At 43.9% G+C, this 20544-nt stretch overlaps 1 protein-coding gene and 1 long non-coding RNA gene across 2 annotated transcripts; both read right to left on the bottom strand.

Moving 5' to 3' along the window:
* Positions 1–887: 887 nt before the first annotated feature.
* Positions 888–2195, bottom strand: LOC121008769 (E3 SUMO-protein ligase ZBED1-like). The gene is made up of 2 exons (XM_040441464.1): positions 1840–2195; positions 888–1707 (listed from the first exon to the last, which is right to left on the bottom strand). Exons 1-2 carry the CDS (start codon positions 2136–2138, stop codon positions 888–890), a joined length of 1119 nt encoding a protein of 372 aa, XP_040297398.1. The 5' UTR covers positions 2139–2195.
* A 2302-nt stretch (positions 2196–4497) lies between these two features.
* LOC121007908 lies at positions 4498–20089 on the bottom strand. The gene is made up of 3 exons (XR_005780487.1): positions 20078–20089; positions 7132–7136; positions 4498–4632 (listed from the first exon to the last, which is right to left on the bottom strand). It is a non-coding gene; the product is annotated as an uncharacterized LOC121007908 (long non-coding RNA).
* Between the last annotated feature and the right edge of the window lie 455 nt (positions 20090–20544).

Here is a 20544-nt window from a genome sequence, read left to right as displayed (position 1 = left end):
TACTTGAAAAAATATATATAAAGGCCATATTAAAACAATTTTAGGAGTAACATAATTATACAAATTTTGCATTAAAATGTAAAAAAGACAAGATATCCACATGGTCAGGGCTGAGGCTAGCTCTCTTCTTACACGCTATGTTGCCCGTTGCTGAGAAGAGGCGTTCCGATGGTGTGGATGTACTTGGGATAGACAAGTATGATTTTGCAAGTTTAACCAATGTAGGATACCTGTCTTCGTTAGACATCCACCAGCTCAAAAGGGTTGCCGTCATTGTGGAGAGGCTTCTCAGCAAAATAGGACTGTACTTCATTTCTGACAATATCCTCTTCCATGTGTTGTCCCTCTGTGTCCTCTTCACTGCTGCCACCAGACTCGAGGAGACTCTCCAGTATGGATGTTCTTGATGTTGAAGGTCCTGGCTCAGCATCAGCTGTCTAAGTAGACGTGCTAGTTTCCTGCTGCTCTTCCAGGATCTCGGTTCTTCTTAGCGCAAGCAGCTCTGTCTGCACTTTTGCCTGCACATTTATAATTTGTTCAGGTGTCAGAAACTTCAGCTTCCTAAATCTTGGGTCCAGTGCAGCGGAAATTATAACAGGATTTTGAACCTGTTCTGATAGGATATCACGCCATCTGCTGTGAAGCTGGTCCTTTACTGTGGCTTGGAAGCTCCTCATGGCCGCAGTTTCAAAGGAAGCACGCTCAGTGGACCTCAACAACCCCTTGACAATTGCAGGCAGTGAAGATAGAGATGAATACTCTTGCCCACTCATGAACACAGTGGCACACTCAAAAGGCTTAAGTGCTGTACAAAGCTCCTCAAGAACAGTCCACCGTTCTGGCTTTAGATCCCGATAATGTTTGCCCTTTATGTCAACTGATGGGTCTTACAGGGTTGCAGTAACTGGCCACCTTTGCTCAAGGAGTCTGTCAGCCATATAGTAAGTGCTGTTCCATCTGGTGCTGACATCTTGCACAAGCTTATGTTCTGCTGTACCCATCTGCTTCTGCTTCTCTTTCAACTTGGTGCTGGCTAATTCACTTTTTTTAAAGTGTTCAACCAGTCCTCTGGCAGCACTGACAGCTCTATCAATACCTGCATTTTTCATTGCACCATTAATAAAAAGCTGCAAAGTGTGTCCAGTGCACCGGATACTGGACCATCCATGCTTCTCCTCCAGGATGTTCTCAGCAGCCACCATGTTTGCAGCATTGTCATGGACAAGGGCAATAATTTTTTTAGGTGGAATTTGAAATCTCTCCAAAACCTCCTCTAACCAACCTGCAATGTGTGCAGCTGTGTGTCTCTCCTCCAGGGGCTTGGTTGTCAGACAGATGGAATTCATCTTCCAATCATCCCCTATGTAGTGGCATGTTATTCCAAGGTAAGCCTCAGTTGCTACCCTGGTCCATATGTCTGCAGTCAACGCTATTCTGCTCTCATTATGGTGAATGGTATCTGTCACATGCTGAAAGGTCTCCCTGTACTTCCTCTCCATTAGTGTGGTGAAATGGGTTCTTGATGGGAGCTTGTATGAAGGATTTAGTGCACTGACCATGCTCTGGAATCCTTTCTCTTCAACCATGGACAGTGGTCGCATGTCAGTGACTAACATTTTTAATACAGCACCTGTGAGAACAGAAGCTTGTGCTGGTGTACATTGGGGATTTACATGCACAAATTCACTCATGGAGCGCTGCTTCTTACTGGAAATGATTGAAAAAGAAATATATTAGTAAAAATCTATTTCTGTCTAACTTACTCACATAAATGAGTAGGTTTGACAGAAAGATCTTTTTACCTGCATAAATTAATACAGATCATTTATTATTACTTACGGGGTTATCCCTTCCTCTGTGACGCCAACGTGTTTCCTTCTCAGGTGCTCGTTCATCACGGTTGTGCTTCCGTGCCACGCCAGCGCTGCTTTGCAAATTTTGCAGACAACCAACTTGTTGTACGGATGTTGAGTGAAGTGCTCCCATGCCTTGCATGACTTTGTCCGCCCGCTTTTATCAGGGGTCACAGTCTCACCAGCGTCAGCCATAATGCAGTTCTGTTGAAGCAAATGCTTAAAATAAGTGGTGGTGGGAGAGGGGTTTAGTACTAGGACATGCAGGAAACCTGTAAGTAGCATTACACAACTAAAACTTACACAGCAGAGCAGAGCTGTGTACACCTGTCTCTCACAACCGCAGTCCCACATCACTGGACTCTGGAGGTAGTAGACCCTACTAGACCGTCACCTAATAGGGACAGAAAAAAGAGCAGCAGCATATTAACAAAAATGTATCCACTACTGACTCCCCACACCTGACCCCCACAGCCCTTCTTCACCTTGCAGTGTCTCTCTCAGGGGGATTCTCGTACTGCACCGCACCACTGGACTCTGGAAGTAGTAGACCCTACTAAACCGTCACCTAATAGGGACAGAAAAAAGAGCAGCAGCATATTAACAAAAATGTATCCACTACTGACTCCCCACACCTGACCCACCACAGCCCTTCCTCACCTTGCAGTGTCTCTCTCAGGGGGATTCTCGTACCACACCGCACCACTGGACTCTGGAAGTAGTAGACAATACTAGACCGTCACCTAATAGGGACAGAAAAAAGAGCAGCAGCATATTAACAAAAATGTATCCACTACTGACTCCCCACACCTGACCCACCACAGCCCTTCCTCACCTTGCAGTGTCTCTCTCAGGGGGATTCTCGTACTGCACCGCACCACTGGACTCTGGAAGTAGTAGACCCTACTAGACCGTCACCTAATAGGGATAGAAAAAGCAGCAGTGACATAATGAGCCCTGAGCAGGGCACATTATACAGCGGGCAACTGGCCTACCGACGGCAGATGTGCTTAGCGTGGTAGTACGGGTGAAGTCCTCCAGGGCAGGCTGAGGCTCCATAAACTAAACTAAACTGGATTGGACAGCAGCAGCACCACCATATTCTGTATGGGCACATTGGGCAGGCAGCGAGGCACAACAAGATATTACTGTATATGGGGGACACAAGGAAACATAACGCAACTGGAGACATTATGGGTCAGCAGACACGCACAGACTGCTACTGCTGCCCTCATAATATGTCTCCGTGTGGCCTCCTATACAGTATACCAGTAGACCGTCTGCGTGGCTGCTGCCCCCACTGTATCCTATTGTGGCTGCTGCGCTCATGCCTCATATCATGTCTGCAGTCCTTTTGGTCCCCCCATACAGTAATTGTAGGTGCTGCACTAGTTCACTGTGCACTCACTGCGTCACCCCCCATGGCAGTCACTTGTCTGCTACTAGTCGGAGGGAGTCAGCGACTCATCCCCATTCCCCACTGCCTGCCATTTCAAATTTGCAATGGTGGTGCCTGCAGCTAGTTGCAGGCAGGCAGGGAGCATGGAGGACCAGCCCTGAGTCGGACAGGGCAGACATAATTGGGGCCTCGTGCCGCCCGTCATCATCATCATACATTACCTTGAGGGCCAGCCTGGAGGGAATGGGACTGAGCTGAGGAGACTTTTGCGCCGCTCACACACTGCGCTCAGAGGCCCTGTGTGTCAGAACCTCCCAGGGAGCCAGTAGTGGGATGCGGAACCCACTGGCAGTAAGCAGCTGACAGCCCAGAACGCGGTACAAGTTTAGGGATAATCCAAGAGGGGTAGTCAATGTCCAATCCGGGTCGAGGCAGGCAGCGAAGGTTCAAGGCGGAAGACAGTCCAGGGGTCGGTAGCAGGGAAGGATACAAAGAAACAACAGGCAATAGAAGGATCTGCAGGGAGGCTAGGTGTTCACCATAAGGTGGAATAACTCAGCAATGAACCAGAGCTCAGGCCAGGTCTTTATAGCCAGGGAAGGTAGGAACCACCCTCCCCAGGAACCAATGGCAGGCGAGGAAGGTGGAAGGTGTGTACTGGGAATCTCCCTCAGCAAGGCTCACACCTGACAGCCGGATAATGCAGGAACTCTATGCACCCGGAAATGTGCGAGCAGCCTGTGTACTGCGCACACGCCGTGCCTCCGCACCTCGGGCACCAGGTGTTCTACCGAGCTGAAGGGGAACCCGTGCCCTGCGCCGTGCCCGAGGTCCCAGAGTAGGGGTAACACCCCCTGCTTCCTGACACTGTGTCACGTGACTCCAGCGTTCAGCGGAGTCTGCAGCAAGCGAGGAGGAAGAGGCTGAGCCTGGGTGGCCGTTGCGGATGGCGATGTATATGAAAGTCTGATGACACAAAAGGGAGGGGGTCAGCTCATCCCAATACGCAGGTGCACGTTGCTTGTGGCTGCAAATATACATCTGACAAACACAAAGTGCAACAGCACACTACAAACCAAAAGTAGAGTACAAAAGTATATTACATTGCAAATACTATGCTAATAACTTAGAGATGCTTAGCAAATACATTTTGTACAAAATCATTTGAGCCCGTCTGCCGAACGCCAAGGCGACCTCTATAAGACGGGTCCTAACACTAAAACTCACCTGTTGGGTGCCATAACTGCGACCATGGATCCAGAGAGTGCAGGTCCCACATGCATGCTGGGCCCCCTTGATTTACGTCTGTGTGGAGCCAAAATGGCCTTCATTGAATCCAGGGGCTACAAGTACCAGCATGCATGCTGAGCAAACTATATACTCAATCTGATTAAAATCAGCCTGCGAGGCAGGGGAGGGGCAGGAGGGAGTGCACGACCCAGCATATAGGAGTCAGCCACTACTTCTATATACACTGCTCAAAAAAATAAAGGGAACACTTAAGCAACACAATGTAACTCCAAGTCAATCACACTTCTGTGAAATCAAACTGTCCACTTAGGAAGCAACACTGAGTGACAATCAATTTCACATGCTGTTGTGCAAATGGGATAGACAACAGGTGGAAATTATAGGCAATTATCAAGACACCCCCAATAAAGGAGTGGTTCTGCAGGTGGTGACCACAGACCACTTCTCCGTTCCTATGCTTCCTGGCTGATGTTTTGGTCACTTTTGAATGCTGGCGGTGCTTTCACTCTAGTGGTAGCATGAGACGAAGTCTACAACACACAAGTGGCTCAGGTAGTGCAGCTTATCCAGGATGGCACATCAATGCGAGCTGTGGCAATAAGGTTTGCTGTGTCTGTCAGCGTAGTGTCCAGAGCATGGAGGCGCTACCAGGAGACAGGCCAGTACATCAGGAGACGTGGAGGAGGCCGTAGGAGGGCAACAACCCAGCAGCAGGACCGCTACCTCCGCCTTTGTGCAAGGAGGAACAGGAGGAGCACTGCCAGAGCCCTGCAAAATGACCTCCAGCAGGCCACAAATGTGCATGTGTCTGCTCAAACGGTCAGACACAGACTCCATGAGGGTGATATGAGGGCCCGACGTCCACAGGTGGGGGTTGTGCTTACAGCCCAACACCGTGCAGGACATTTGTCAAGATTGGAAAATTCGCCACTGGAGCCCTGTGCTCTTCACAGATGAAAGCAGGTTCACACTGAGCACATGTGACAGACGTGACAGAGTCTGGAGACGCCATGGAGAACGTTCTGCTGCCTGACACATCCTCCAGCATGACCGGTTTGGCATTGGGTCAGTAATGGTGTGGGGTGGCATTTCTTTGGAGGGCCGCACAGCCCTCCATGTGCTCGCCAGAGGTAGCCTGACTGCCATTAGGTACCGAGATGAGATCCTCAGACCCCTTGTGAGACCATATGCTGGTGCGGTTGGCCCTGGGTTCCTCCTAATGCAAGACAATGCTAGACCTCATGTGGCTGGAGTGTGTCAGCAGTTCCTGCAAGACGAAGGCATTGATGCTATGGACTGGCCCGCCCGTTCCCCAGACATGAATCCAATTGAGCACATCTGGGACATCGTGTCTCGCTCTATCCACCAACGTCACTTTGCACCACAGACTGTCCAGGAGTTGGCAGATGCTTTAGTCCAGGTCTGGGAGGAGATCCCTCAGGAGACCATCCGCCACCTCATCAGGAGCACGCACAGGCGTTGTAGGGAGGTCATACAGGCACGTGGAGGCCACACACACTACTGAGCCTCATTTTTACTTGTTTTAAGGACATTACATCAAAGTTGGATCAGCCTGTAGTGTGTTTTTCCACTTTAATTTTGAGTGTGACTCCAAATCCAGACCTCACATGGGTTGAAAAATTTGATTTCAATTTTTTTATTTTGTGTGTGATTTTGTTGTCAGCACATTCAACTATGTAAAGAACAAAGTATTTCAGAAGAATATTTAATTAATTCAGATCTAGGATGTGTTATTTTTGTGTTCCCTTTATTTTTTTGAGCAGTGTATAACACTAGAAACACAAGGGGGGGGGGGGGGGGGCAGCTCATCCCAATACGCAGGTGCACGTTGCTTGTGGCTGCAAATATACATCTGACAAACACAAAGTCTGATGAAGGGGCGGGCGAAAGCGGGTAAACGGTGTTGCCAACGAATCGGACGATTATTCGATAACTGGATTCGTCGGCAACGAATCCATTTATCGAATATTATCGATTACATTGATTAATCGTTGCAGCCCTAAAGGACGATATGGAAAACGTCCAAAAAAACTGATCTGTTCAGGATGAAATGTTCGGGGGATTACGCACCAAAAAAGCTACGGTCTTTCCCAATAATGAAAATATAAAAGAAATTATTATTGATGAATGGTCGGATCCTGAAAAAAGACTAGGGGTCTTTAAAGAATTTAGGAAAAGGTTACTTTTTGACCCTACCGAATCAAAATCTATTGACGAGACCCCTAAAATTGACGTTCAAGTGGCAAAGGTAGTAAAAAAGACTTCCTTACCATTTGAAGACTCGGCCCAACTATGTGACCCCATGGAACAGAAAGAGGATTCCCTTCTAAGAAAAAGTTGGGAAGCCTCGATGTTTGGAATTAAAACAAATATCGCGGCTACCTTGGTGGCTAGAGCCATGTATTTCTGGCTCAATGAATTAGAAGGTCATATAAAAAATAAAACCCCTAGGCAAGAAATCCTTCAGTCTATTCCCCTCTTAAAATCTGCCACAGCGTTTTTAGCAGACGCTTCCGTTGAATCGGTTAGGTTTGCCACAAAAGATGCCGCCTTCTCAAACTCTGCCAGGCGCGCACTTTGGATGACATCTTAAGGGGGAAGCGATACAATTTCTAAATCTAAGCTTTCTTCCATAGCATTCTCGGGGGAATACGTTTTTGGACCGGTACTTGATAAAATATTAGAAAAAGCCGCTGACAAGAAGAAGGGCCGGAAGAACAAAAAAGGAAGTTTTTTCGCCATTTCAGTCAGCAATCCAAACCTTACAGAGGCAAAGGCAAATCTGGTCGCTGAAGCTACCAGAAGGGAGGCAAGGGCCGGGGCTTCCTTCTCAATCCCCAAAACAAGCCAAGCGAAAAACAATGACGCCATAGTATAGGGCTCCAGATGGCGACCAAAATGGTCGGCAATGCGACTTAGAATTTACAAATGGCGACAAGACTTTTTAGTCAGGTTTTTTTCGCCGGAGATAAAACCGTAGCATGCTACGGTTTTATTTTTTGCCTGATTAGTCAAAATGACTGAACTGAAGACATCCTGATGCATCCTGAACGGATTACTCTCCATTCAGAATGCATGGTGATATGCCCGATCAGTTCTTTTCCGGAATAGAGCCCCTGTGACGGAACTCTATGCCGGAAATGAAAAACGCTAGTGTGAAAGTACCCTAAAATATTAAGTTTAAATCCCTCCTTTCCCAATTTTACATATAAAATATATAAACAATAAATAAATAAACATATTACATAGCGCTGCGTCCGAAAAGTCCAAACTATTAAATTATTAAAAAATATCTCCTATGCGGTGAGCATTCGCCATTTTTTAGTCACCTTGTCACCCCAAAAAATAGGATAGGACTTCTATTATGGGCCGAACGTTTCATAAAATGCGAAATGCACGCAGCTTTTTTTGGTGTTTTTTTTTTGCGTGGTATTGAGTATCGCAATACTTTTTTATGGTGATGAAAGCAAATCAAAATTTTGGTATCAAAACAACCCTACGCCGATCTGATCGGCGTAGCGTTGGCACGATACCAAAATTTTGATTCGGTTTCGATTTGGCAACTAAAAATTTAATTTGGCTCCTAAATTTTTCAGTTCCGGAGCCAATGGCTACTAGGTATTTTTTTTAGTCTGGAGCACTGTAGTAGGGGGAGGTTAAAAAATGTCTTAACCCAGTGGGAAATTACAACATCAAACCCTTAGGCGCTAGACATTGTAAAGAACGGATACAAAATAGAATTTACCTCCACCCCACCCAAAGGTTTCCAAGTAACGTCCCACGATCCGAATACCCTATCAAAAATCTGGCAGGGTATAATAGAATTTAAAAAAAAATCAAGGGTAATAAAACAGGTCCCAATACCAGAGGAAAAACAAGGTTTTTACTCAAGACTCTTCTTAATTCAGAAACTGGATGGATCTTCCAGAACCATCATAAACCTAAAAGATCTAAACAAGTTCATAGTGTACCAAAAATTCTAAATGGAATCCATCTCCTCATTTGTACCTTTAATAAAAAAAGGGGGCATGCAAGACGCATACTATCACGTCCCTCCCTATACATCAAAATTCGCAAAAATTTCTGCGGTTTGCCTTACCAGGCCCCGGATCATCAAATTCATCATTTCCAATTCTGCACTCTTCCGTTCGGCATTTCTTCTGCACCAAGGATTTTTACAAAACTTGTAGTAGAAATGCTGCCCTCCCTCAGGGAAGCGGGACTTATAATTTTCCCATATCTAGACGACTTTCTTCTATTGGGAAATTCAGTAGTCGAAACAGTCACAAACACGGAGACCTTCTTACAGAAAGTTTCCAGCCTAGGTTGGCTGATAAATATAAAGAAGTCCTCCCTAATTCCATCATGCAACAGGAAATTTCTGGGGGTAATCCTAGATTCCTTGTTTTAGTTTCCTTTTTTCAGTTTCCTTTTTTCATTTATGTATCTGAAGAATGTCTTATCGCCTTTTTTCACTGACTGAGCTAATTTCTCTTCTGCCTGTTCTTTAGAAGCTCTTATAACTTGTTTGGCCTCTCTCTGCCTAATCTTATAAATTTGCCTATCATCCTCGTTAGTTTTTTTTATAGTTACTAAATGCTATCTTTTTGCCCTAGGACATATGCTGCATGCAGATTATTAGCCCCCAAGTGCATATTTTTACATTTATCTATAGTGAACCTCATTTCCCAAGTGGAGTTCCAAACAGTAAGTTTGTCCAAGTCCGCTTGTAACTTATTAACATCTTCCATAGACTGTACCGTATTACAAAGTTTTAGTGTCATCTGCAAAAATAGAAACAGCACTACTAATCCCATCCTCTGTCATTAATGAATACGTTAAAGGGCTTCTGTCACCCCACTAAACTTTTTTATTTTTTTTGTGTACTTATAATCCCTATCCTGCGATATATCTATACATTGTTATTAATCATTTTCGTTCTGTAGATATGCCAAAAAAGTTACTTTTATAATATGCTAATTACCTGTCTACCAGCAAGTAGGGCGTCTACTTGCTGGTAGCAGCCGCAAAAAAACGCCCCCTCCTCTTGTTGATTGACAGGGCCAGCCGCGATCTCCTCCTCCGGCCAGCCCTGTCAGCATTTCAAAAATCGCGCGCCTGTGTTGATTCGGCGCAGGCACTCTGAGATAAGGAGGCTCGCCTCCTCAGCACTCCCTCAGTGCGCCTGCGCTGATGACGTCTTCTCTTTCGGTGACGTCATCGGCGCACTGAGGGAGTGCTGAGGAGGCGAGCCTCCTTATCTCAGAGCGCCTGCGCCGAATCAACACAGGCGCGCGATTTTTGAAATGCTGACAGGGCTGGCCGGAGGAGGAGATCGCGGCTGGCCCTGTCAATCAACAAGAGGAGGGGGCGTTTTTTTGCGGCTGCTACCAGCAAGTAGACTCCCTACTTGCTGGTAGACAGGTAATTAGCATATTATAAAAGTACGTTTTTTGGCATGTCTACAGAACAAAAATGATTAATAACATAATGTATAGATATATCGCAGGATAGGGATTATAAGTACACAAAAAAAAAAAAAAAAAAAAAAAAAAAAAAAAAAAAAAGAGTTTAGTGGGGTGACAGAAACCCTTTAAATAATAGCGGACCCAGCACAGAACCTTGGGGTACAGCACTTATAACTGGGGACCATTCAGAGTAGGAATCATTGACCACAACTCTTTGGATAAGATCATGAAGCCACTTTTCAATCTAATTACAATATCTTCTAAACCAATAGACCTCAATTTACCCATTAGTCGTCCATGTGGGACAGTATCAAACGCCTTTGCAAAGTCCAAAAACACAATATTGACAGCCTTCCGTCTGTCCAGGCTTCTACTCACCTCTTCATAAAAACAAATCTGGTAAGTTTGACAGCTTCTGTTCTTAGTAAAACCATGTTGGCTATCACTTATTATATTACATAATCCTGTATGTAGTCCCGTAGAGGGCCCTCACACATTTTTCCCACAATGGATGTTAAGCTTTCTGGTCTATAATTTCCTGACCTAGCACCCTTTTTAAAAATGGAAACCACATTCACTTTGCGCCAGTCTCTGGGTACAATGCCTGTCATGCCCTCTCCTCTTTTGTATATACAGAGCTAAAAAAAACATTTAGGAGCTCTGCCTTCTCTTGGTCCCCAGTGACCAACACCCAGTTACCGTCATTTAGGGGTCCTACATGTTCTGACCTTGTTTCTTTTGCATTTATGTATTTGAAAAATGATTTGGGATTGGTTTTACTTCCTTTGGTCACCTGTATTTCATTGTGTAATTTAGCTGATTTTATTATCCCCTTACATTATTTAGTTCTTTATACCTTTTAAAGACTACAGCTGATCCCTCAGATTTGTATTTTTTTTCAAAGGACTTTTTTTAAAATTATTTGTGAGCCATGTGGGGTTTAATTTTATTCGCTTGTAGTTCTCCTGGAATGTATTTAACAATATACTTATCCAAAGTAGATTTAAAGCACTCCCATTTAGCATTAGTGTCATTATGTGACATAGTATGTCATTTAACTTATTTTTGGCTAAAAATCATATTTTCAATTGGCCTTTATTAAAAATATTGAGCCATTATATCACAAAGGGTTAAGTGTTTTTCTAACTGTGTGACTTGTACTTTCACTTTGTGTGGTCATCTAATAACCCTTATCTCTAAACTACTAAGAGGTCATAAACACTTATTTAAACCACTTTCTTATCAGTAACATAAGGACTGAGCTTTAATTAGTATTTATAATGTCAGAGAGCAGAGGTAAGGCTACTTTCACACTGGCGTTTTTAGCTTTCCGTTTGTGAGATCCATTCAGGGCTCTCACAAGTGGCCCAAAACGGATCAGTTTTGCCCCAATGCATTCTGAATGGAAAATGATCCGCTCAGAATGCATCAGTTTGCCTCCGTTCAGTCTCCATTCTGCTCTGGAGGCGGACACCAAAACGCTGCTTGCAGCATTTTGGTGTCCGTCTGCCGAAACTGAGCCAAACGGATCCGTTCTGACACACAATGTAAGTCAATGGGGACGGATCCGGCACAATAGAAAACAAATCCGTCTCCCATTGACTTTCAATGGAATTCATGACAGATCCGTCTTGGCAATGTTACAGATAATACAAACGGATCTGTTCATGACGGATGCATGCGGTTGTATTATCTGAACGGATCTGTTTTTGCAGATCCATGACGGATCCGTCCAAAACGAGAGTGTAAAAGTAGCCTAAGAAGTCAGCCTCAGATGATGGAAAAGACCAAAAATCCACAGACAGCTAGTAGAGCATGTCAGCTCTGTACACAAAAAAGGATTCCATATTGTTAATGAAGACCAATTGAAAAAATAATTTTTAGCTCAAAATAAGTACAATGTAATTTATAAAACAATTGCCCCCAAAGGTGTACATAGCCTTTAACCTCTTCAGGACACATGACGTACCGGTACGTCATGTATAGCTCCGATCAGCGCCGCCCGGAGGGGGTGATCGGAACCCGGTGCCTGCTCAATCATTGAGCAGGCACCTTGGCTAAATGCACGGGGGGTCCCGTGACCCCCCCCCGTGTCGGCGATCGCCGCAAACCGCAGGTCAATTCAGACCTGCGGTTTGCGGCTTTTACCTGTGGTTGCGGCGACGATCGGCGGTGCCATCGGGTCCCCATGCGGCTGTAGGGGGTACCTGATGGCATGGAAGGCAGCGCGATGCCTAAGGAAGGCATCGCTCTGCCTTCCGGTGACGAGCCTGCGAGATCCAGCCCCCTGGATCTCACAGGCCGGAAGCTGTATGAGTAATACTCACTGTATTACTCATGCAGCCAATGCATTCCAATACAGAAGTATTGGAATGCATTGTAAAGGATTAGACCCCCAAAAGTTGAAGTCCCAAAGTGGGACAAAAAATAAAGTGAAGAAAAAAAAGTTGAAAAAATAAAGTTTCCCCCCCCCAAAAAATTACAAGTTTCAAGTAAAAATAAACAAAAACGTAATTTTCCCCAAATAAAGTTAATTGGTAAAAAATTGTGAAGGGGGGGAGTATACATATTAGGTATCGCCACGTCCGTATCGACCGACTCTATAAACGTATCACATGACCTAAGCCCTCAGATGAACACCATAAAAAATAAAAACTGCTAAATAAAAAAAAATTTGGTCCCCTTACATCACAAAAAGTACAAAAGCAAGTGATCAAAAAGGCGTTTGCCCACCAAAATAGTACCAATCTAACTGTCACCTCATCCCGCAAAAAATTAGCCCCTACCTGAGACAATCCCCAAAAAAATAAAAAAACTATGGCTCAGAATATGGAGACACTAAAACATCATTTTTTATTTTTGTTTTAAAAAAGCTGTTATTGTGTAAAACTTACTTTAAATTTTTTTTTTTTTATACATATTAGGTATCATCGCGTCTGTACCGGCTCTATAAAAATATCACATGACCTAACCCCTCAGATGAACACCGTAAAAAAAAAAAAAAGTGCTAAATAAACAATTTTTTGTCACCTTACATCACAAAGAGTGTAATAGCAAGAGATCAAAAAGTCACACGCACCCCAAAATAGTGCCAATCAAACCGTCATCTCATCCAGCAAAAATCCTACCCTACCCAAGGTAATCGCCCAAAAACTGAAAAAATGATGGCTCTCAAACTATGGAAACACTAAAACATGATTTTTTTTGCTTCAAAATCATTGTGTAAAACTTACATAAAAAAAAAAAAGTATACATATTAGGTATTGCTGCGTCCGTAATAACTTGCTCTATAAAAATACCACATGATCTAACCTGTCAGATGAATGTTGTAAATAACAAAAAATACGGTGCCAAAACGGCTATTTCTTGTTACCTTGCCTCACAAAAAGTGTAATATGTACTAGGGATCGACCGATTATCCGTTTGGCCGATATTATCGGCCGATATTGAGGATTTTGAACGTTATCGGTATCGGCATCTATTTTGCCGATATACCGATAACGTATGGGGAACACAGAACGCGCTGCTCTCAGCGCGTTCTGTGTTCCCTCCGCAGCACAGGGGAGAAGGAAGCAGTGTCTCCTCCCCCTGTGCTGCTGCTGCTGCCGCCAATGACAGAAGAGAAGACAAGAGGAGGGGAGGGGCTGTGGCCGCTGCGCCACCAATGAAGATAAGCCTTTCATTCATTCATATACAGGAGGCGGGAGCTGGCTGCAGAATCACATAGCCGGCTCCCGACCTCTATAAACTGTAGCTGCGATCCGCGGTAGTTAACTCCTCAGGTGCCGCCGATCGCAGCTACCGCTCATAGAGGTCGGGAGCCGGCTATGTGATTCTGCAGCCAGCTCCCGCCTCCTGTATATGAATGATTGAGAGACTTATCTTCATTGGTGGCGCAGTGCGCCCCCCCTCCTCCCAAGCCCCCCAGTATTAATCATTGGTGGCGCAGTGCGCCCCCACCCCAATCCCGGCCAATAGTAAAAACATTGGTGGCGCAGTGCGCCCCCCCCCACCCAGTATTACTCATTGGTGGCAGTGGCCACAGGATCCCCTCTCCCCTGCTCCTCCGATCGGAGCCCCAGCTGTGTAAGCCTGGGGCTCCGATCGGTTACCATGGCAGCCAGGACGCTATTGAAGCCCTTGCTGCCATGGTAAGCTCCATGCTGCTGTGTGCACAAAGCACAGAGCAGCAGGGACAGTGTGAGCTCCTATTCACCCTGATAGAGATCTATCAGGGTGAATAGGACAAGGGTTCTAGTCCCTAAGGGGGCTAAAAGTTAGTAAAAAAAACAACACAAAAATATTAAGTATAAATGAAAAAGACTTATAAAAAAAAAAAATACACATTAACAATAAACAAAAAAATACACATTAACAATAAACATATTAATTTTCAGCAGATTTGTGTAGGAATTTTTTTTTTTTTCTCAAAAATGAAAATTTCCCAGAATATCGGTATAAATTATCGGCTATCGGCCTGAAAGTTCACAAATTATCGGTATCGGTATCGGCCCTAAAAAATCAATATCGGTCGATCCCTAATATGTACCCTAAACTAGTACCAACAAAACTTCCACCCTATCCCGTAGCTTCTAAAATGGGGTCACTTTTTTGGAGTTTCTACTCTAGGGGTGCATCAGGGGGGCTTCAAATGGGACATGGTGTCAAAAAAACAGTCCAGCAAAATCTGCCTTCCAAAAACCGTATGTAATTCCTTTCCTTCTGCGCCCTGCCGCGTGCCCGTACAGCTGTTTACGACCACATATGGGGTGTTTCTGTAAACTACAGAATCAGGGCCATAAATATTGAGTTTTGTTTGGCTGTTACCCCTTGCTTTGTAACTGGAAAAAAAAAATTAAAATGGAAAATCTGCCAAAAAAGTGAAATTTTGAAATTATATCTCTATTTTCCATTAATTCTTGTGGAACACCTAAAGGGTTAACGACGTTTGTAAAATCAGTTTTGAATACCTTGAGGGGTGTAGTTTCTAGAATGGGGTCATTTTTGGGTGGTTTCTATTATATAAGCCTCGCAAAGTGACTTCAGACCTGAACTGGTCCCTAAAAATTGGGTTTTTGAAAATTTCAGAAACATTTCAAGATTTGCTTCTAAACTTCTAAGCCTTGTAACATCCCCAAAAAATAAAATATCATTCCCCAAATGATCCAAACGTGAAGTAGACATATGCGGAATGTAAAGTAATAACTATTTTTGTAGGTATTACTATGTATTATAGAAGTAGAGAAATTGGAACTTGAAAATTTGCAATTATCACTACTGATTCAGCCTGCACTGCTCGCACCATGTGCACATACAGTTTATCTTCTATCTCCTCATTGATATTGGAGGATCTATGGATCACACCAAGAATTTTTTTTTCATAATTTTTTTTATAATTTTTTTCCCTCTGTAATTCCACCCACAAAGTTTCAACATCTCCACAACGTCATCAACAATTTTTTCTTTCACACTAACTTTCATTTCATTCCTAGCATACAGACATAGACCACCAGCCTTGCGGTTAGTCCTGTCATTTCTAAAGAGTGTAAAACCTTGAAGATTTACAGCCCAATCACGAGAAGAGTCCAGAAGAGTCCAGCCAGGTCTCAGCAACATCAGCCACATCAATATGTTTCTCCAGTACCAAGGCCCCGGGCTCTCCCATTTTGCTTGCTAGACTTCTGTCATTTGTGAACATATATTTTATGTTGGCATCAAATTTACACTAGGAAATTTATTTCTTGATTTTTTTATTTTTATTTTAATTTTATTATTATATTTTTTTTCCCCTCTTTCAGAGTTGGTTTGTAACTGACTGATCTCCTTATGCACTTTTCTAATCCTCCCCCACCAATGTATTCTAACCCCTCTCTAACCTTTCTACTTCCATATTTATAACCATAACCTTCCCCCTTGTACCTAGTTTAAATGCATTGCCACTCCCGCCAGAATTCTGTCCCCCATCACAGCAGCTCCCCTTACATTGAGGTGCAAATTATCTGCGGAAAACAGTTTGTACCCCAGTGAAAAGTCAGCCCAGTGGTCTAGGAACCCAAACCCTTCTGTTGTACACCAAGACTTAAGCCATACATTTAACTCCCTAAGCTCCCACTGACGGCCAGAGGTCGCAATAACGCCTGTACAATCGTCATAGACGCCTGTTCAGGCCATTTTACTCCCTGAAAAAAAGTCTAAGGTGTACCAATATGCATTAGACTTTTCCCTGCTTTTCATCAGCGTATGGCGTGCTGTGATTGGCACAGGCAGCGCAGCGATGGTGCCTGTGCCCGCAGTAACCAATAGCAAAGCTCCTTGCTGTCCAGTTATCACTACCAGAGCTTTGGGACGTTCTCACAGCTCTGTTTCTCCACCCCTGTGATGATGTCACTACTAGAGCTGGGAGGAGTTCTCACTGCTCTGTTTACTTTTGGTTTCCTTCCTCCCAGCTGTTCCTCATGCGTTTGATTTCCCTCTCTTTATATCACCCCTCCTCCTATTGTAGGGCGTGGATTATAGTTCTCATTTCAGTTGTAGCTCTTGCTTTAGTATCTTCACTTGTAGCTATCAGTTCACTGGACCTGTGTTCTGCTGCAGCAAGCACTCCGGATATTGCCAGCTGTCCTTGGATCCGTCTTCTCTGCGGCTGCAACACCTTCAGCTAAGTGTACAGACATTGTTGTGTACCTGATTATTTTCTGACTGGATCTGAGGTGGCCACGGTTCCCTCCATATACTGAGTAGGGCACCGGTGGCCGTGCCCCTTCCACTATTGTAGGGGTTACAGTGGTCATCAGTCTTAGGTACGTGGGCATGCCTCGTTCCGCCATTTGGATCCGGGCATGTGCTTTAGCAGCATAGGGAGAGCTTTGAGGGTTTGACAGGGGTCACCCTTTATCCTCCCTAGTTTGGGTCCGGTCAGTAGCTCTTTTACTGTGTATACTATTGTTGCTCACATACAGCCGTGACACCAGTTTGGGCGGGTGCAGGAGCGATACAGGTCCTGCATAAGGGGAAGCCGTCGGGCGCTGGAAAGAGGAGGGGCCTGCTCGCGGGAGATGTTTGAATTTGGAGTGCCGGATGCGCTGCACAAGGACCCTGGCGGGGGTGGAGCTAAAGACTGGGCCCGGACATGAAGATGGACGCAGAACAAGGTGACGCCAGCGTGTAACGTAACGATGTGTGTGATGTATGTAGTGCAGTGTGTGATCATCACACACTGCACTACATACATCACACATATGTATACATCACACACTGCACTACATAGTATATAAGGCCGAAAAAAGACATCTGTCCATCCAGTTCGGCCTGTTATCCTACAAGTTGATCCAGAGGAAGGCAAAAAAAAAACCTGAGAGGTAGAAGCCAATTTTCCCCACTTAAGGGGAAAAAATTCCTTCCCGACTCCAATCAGGCAATCAGAATAACTCCCTGGATCAACGACCCCTCTCTAGTAGCTATAGCCTGTAATATTATTACACTCCAGAAATACATCCAGGCCCCTCTTGAACTCTTTTAGTGAACTCACCATCACCACCTCCTCAGGCAGAGAGTTCCATAGTCTCACTGCTCTTACTGTAAAGAATCCTCTTCTATGTTTGTGTACAAACCTTCTTTCCTCCAGACGCAGAGGATGTCCCCTCGTCACAGTCACAGTCCTGGGGATAAATAGATGATGGGAGAGATCTCTGTACTGTCCCCTGATATATTTATACATAGTAATTAGATCACCCCTTTGTCGTCTTTTTTCTAAAGTGAATAACCCTAATGTTGATAATCTTTCAGGGTACTGTAGTTGCCCCATTCCAGTTATTACTTTAGTTGCACTCCTCTGGACCCTCTCCAGCTCTGCTATCTCTGCCTTGTTTACAGGAGCCCAGAACTGTACACAGTACTCCATGTGTGGTCTGACTAGTGTAAAATGTTCTCATCAGGCGCATCTATGCCCCTTTTGATGCAACCCATTATGTTACTGGCTTTGGCAGCAGCTGCCTGACACTGGTTTTTACTGCTTAGTTTGCTGTTTATTAAAATTCCTAGGTCCTTTTCCATGTCGGTGTTACCGAGTGTTTTAACATTTAGTATGTACGGGTCATTTGCATTATTCCTTCCCATGTGCATAACCTTACATTTGTCAGTGTTAAACCTCATCTGCCACTTCTCTGCTCAAGCCTCTAATCTATCCAGATCCATCTGTAGCAGTATATTGTCCTCTTCAGTGTTAATTACTTTACACAGTTTAGTGTCATCTGCAAAAATTGATATTTTACTGTGCAAGCCTTCTACAAGATCATTAATAAATATATTGAAGAGAATAGGGCCCAATAGTGACCCCTGAGGTACTCCGCTAGTGACAATGACCCAATCTGAGTATGTACCATTAATAACCACCCTCTGTTTTCTATCATTGAGCCAGTTACTTACCCGAATACAGACATTTTCTCCCAGTCCGATCATTCTCATTTTATATACTAACCTTTTATGTGGTACAGTGTCAAATGCTTTGGAGAAGTCCAGATATACGACATCAATTGATTCACTACTGTCAAGTCTAGAACTTGCCTCCTCATAGAAACTGATTAAATTAGTTTGACATGACCAATCCCTCATGAAGCCATGCTGATATGGCGTTATTTGCTTATTTTCATTGAGGTCGTCCAAGATAGCATCTCTTAGAAAACCTCCAAACAGTTTACCCACAACAGATGTTAAACTTAACGGCCTATAGTTTCCGGGCTCTGTTTTTTAACCCTTTTTGACTGACATTTGCTATGCTCCAATCCTGTGGAACACTCCCTGTCAGTATAGAGTTTGCAAATATCAGAAATAAGGGTCTGGCTATGACATTACTTAATTCTCTTGGGATACCGGGGTGTATGCCATCTGGTCCTGGCAATTTGTCTATTTTAATCTTTTTAAGTCGCTGTTGTACTTCTTCCTGGGTCAGACAGGGCACTTTTAATGGGGTATTTACTTTTACATTCTGCATTTCAAATGACAGTTTATTTTCCTCTGTGAATACAGTGGAGAGAAAATATTTAATAGCTGTGCTTTCTCCTCGTCGCTCTCTGCAACTCCCCACTCATTGCTCTGTAGAGGGCCAACACCTTCATATTTATACTTTTTACCATTTATATAATTGAAGAACATTTTAGGGTTAGTTTTGCTCGCTTTGGCAATTAATCTCTCGGTCTCTAGTTTGGCGGCTTTTATTTGTTTTTTTCATATTCCATTTTTTTTCCTTATAGTTTTTTAGTGCTTCCTGGCTCTCTTCCTGTTTTAGTGATTTAAATGCTTTCTTTTTGTCATTTATTGCTTTCTTTACAGTTCTATTTATCAACATTGGTTTCTTCTTGTTCCTTAAGCCTTTATTCCTATAAGATATGTACCTCTCACAATTAGATTTTAGGATGCTTTTAAAAATATCCAATTTGGTGGCAGTATTTTTATTTTTGCGGACTTTGTCCCAGTTAGTTACACCTATGGTCTCTCTTAGTTGGCTAAATTTAGCTTTTTTGAAGTTTGGTATTTTTGTTCCTCCCTGTAGAAACGCTCATTTGAATGATAATTGGAAGGTTATTACTTTATGATCACTATTTCCCAGGTGTCCCCCAACCTACACATCTGTTGTTCTGTCAGGTCTATTGGTTAATATTAAGTCCAGTATGGCTGTCCCTCTAGTCGGGTTCTTAACCAGTTGGGAAAGGTAATTGTCTTTGGTTATTGCCAAGAACCTGTTTCCTTTGAGATGTACAGCTTTCAGTTTCCCAGTCTATATCTGGGTAGTTGAAGTCCCCCATAATAACGACCTCATTATGATTTGCCGCCTCTTCTATCTCGTTTAGTAGTAGATTTTCTGTGGACTCTGGTATATTAGGTGCTTTATAATAAACTCCTATTAGTAATTTATTATTATTTTTGCCTCCATGTATTTCTACCCACAGTGACTCCACATGTTCATGTCCCTCACTTATATCTTCTCGGACTGTGGGCTTCAGACAGGACTTTACATAAAGGCAGACCCCTCCCCCTCTCCGATTTTGGTGATCCTTTCTAAACAAATTGTAACTTTGTACATTAACCACCCAGTCATACCTATCATCCAGCCATGTCTCAGTTATTCCCACTATGTCATAGTTCTCCTCACACATCACTAATTCCAGTTCCCCAGTTTTATTAGTCAGGCTTCTGGCATTAGTATACATACAATTAAAGGGATTCTGTCACCTCGTTTTAGCCTATAGAGCTGCGGACATGCACGGCTAGATCGCCGCTAGCATGTCCGCAATATACTTGTCCCATAGGGCTGTGTGCTTTTATTGTGTGTTCAAAAAATGTATTGATTTTATAGATATGTAAATGAGCCTGGGAAGGAGCCCAAGGGGCTGTACTAACCTTCTTGGAGCCCAGCCATGTCCCCCTGTGAAGGAGCCCAGCACCGACAGCGTCCTCCGAATCTCCTCTTTGCTCACAAAGTTAGATCGCCGTAATCTCGCGGTGCGCTAATTATTATTATTTTTTTACAATGGAATTCTATGGTGACAGATGCCAC

This window comes from Bufo bufo, chromosome 7, assembly GCF_905171765.1.
Source record: "Bufo bufo chromosome 7, aBufBuf1.1, whole genome shotgun sequence".
In the NCBI taxonomy this organism is placed as follows: Eukaryota; Metazoa; Chordata; class Amphibia; order Anura; family Bufonidae; genus Bufo; species Bufo bufo.
This window is presented reverse-complemented; position numbering and strand designations above follow the sequence as displayed.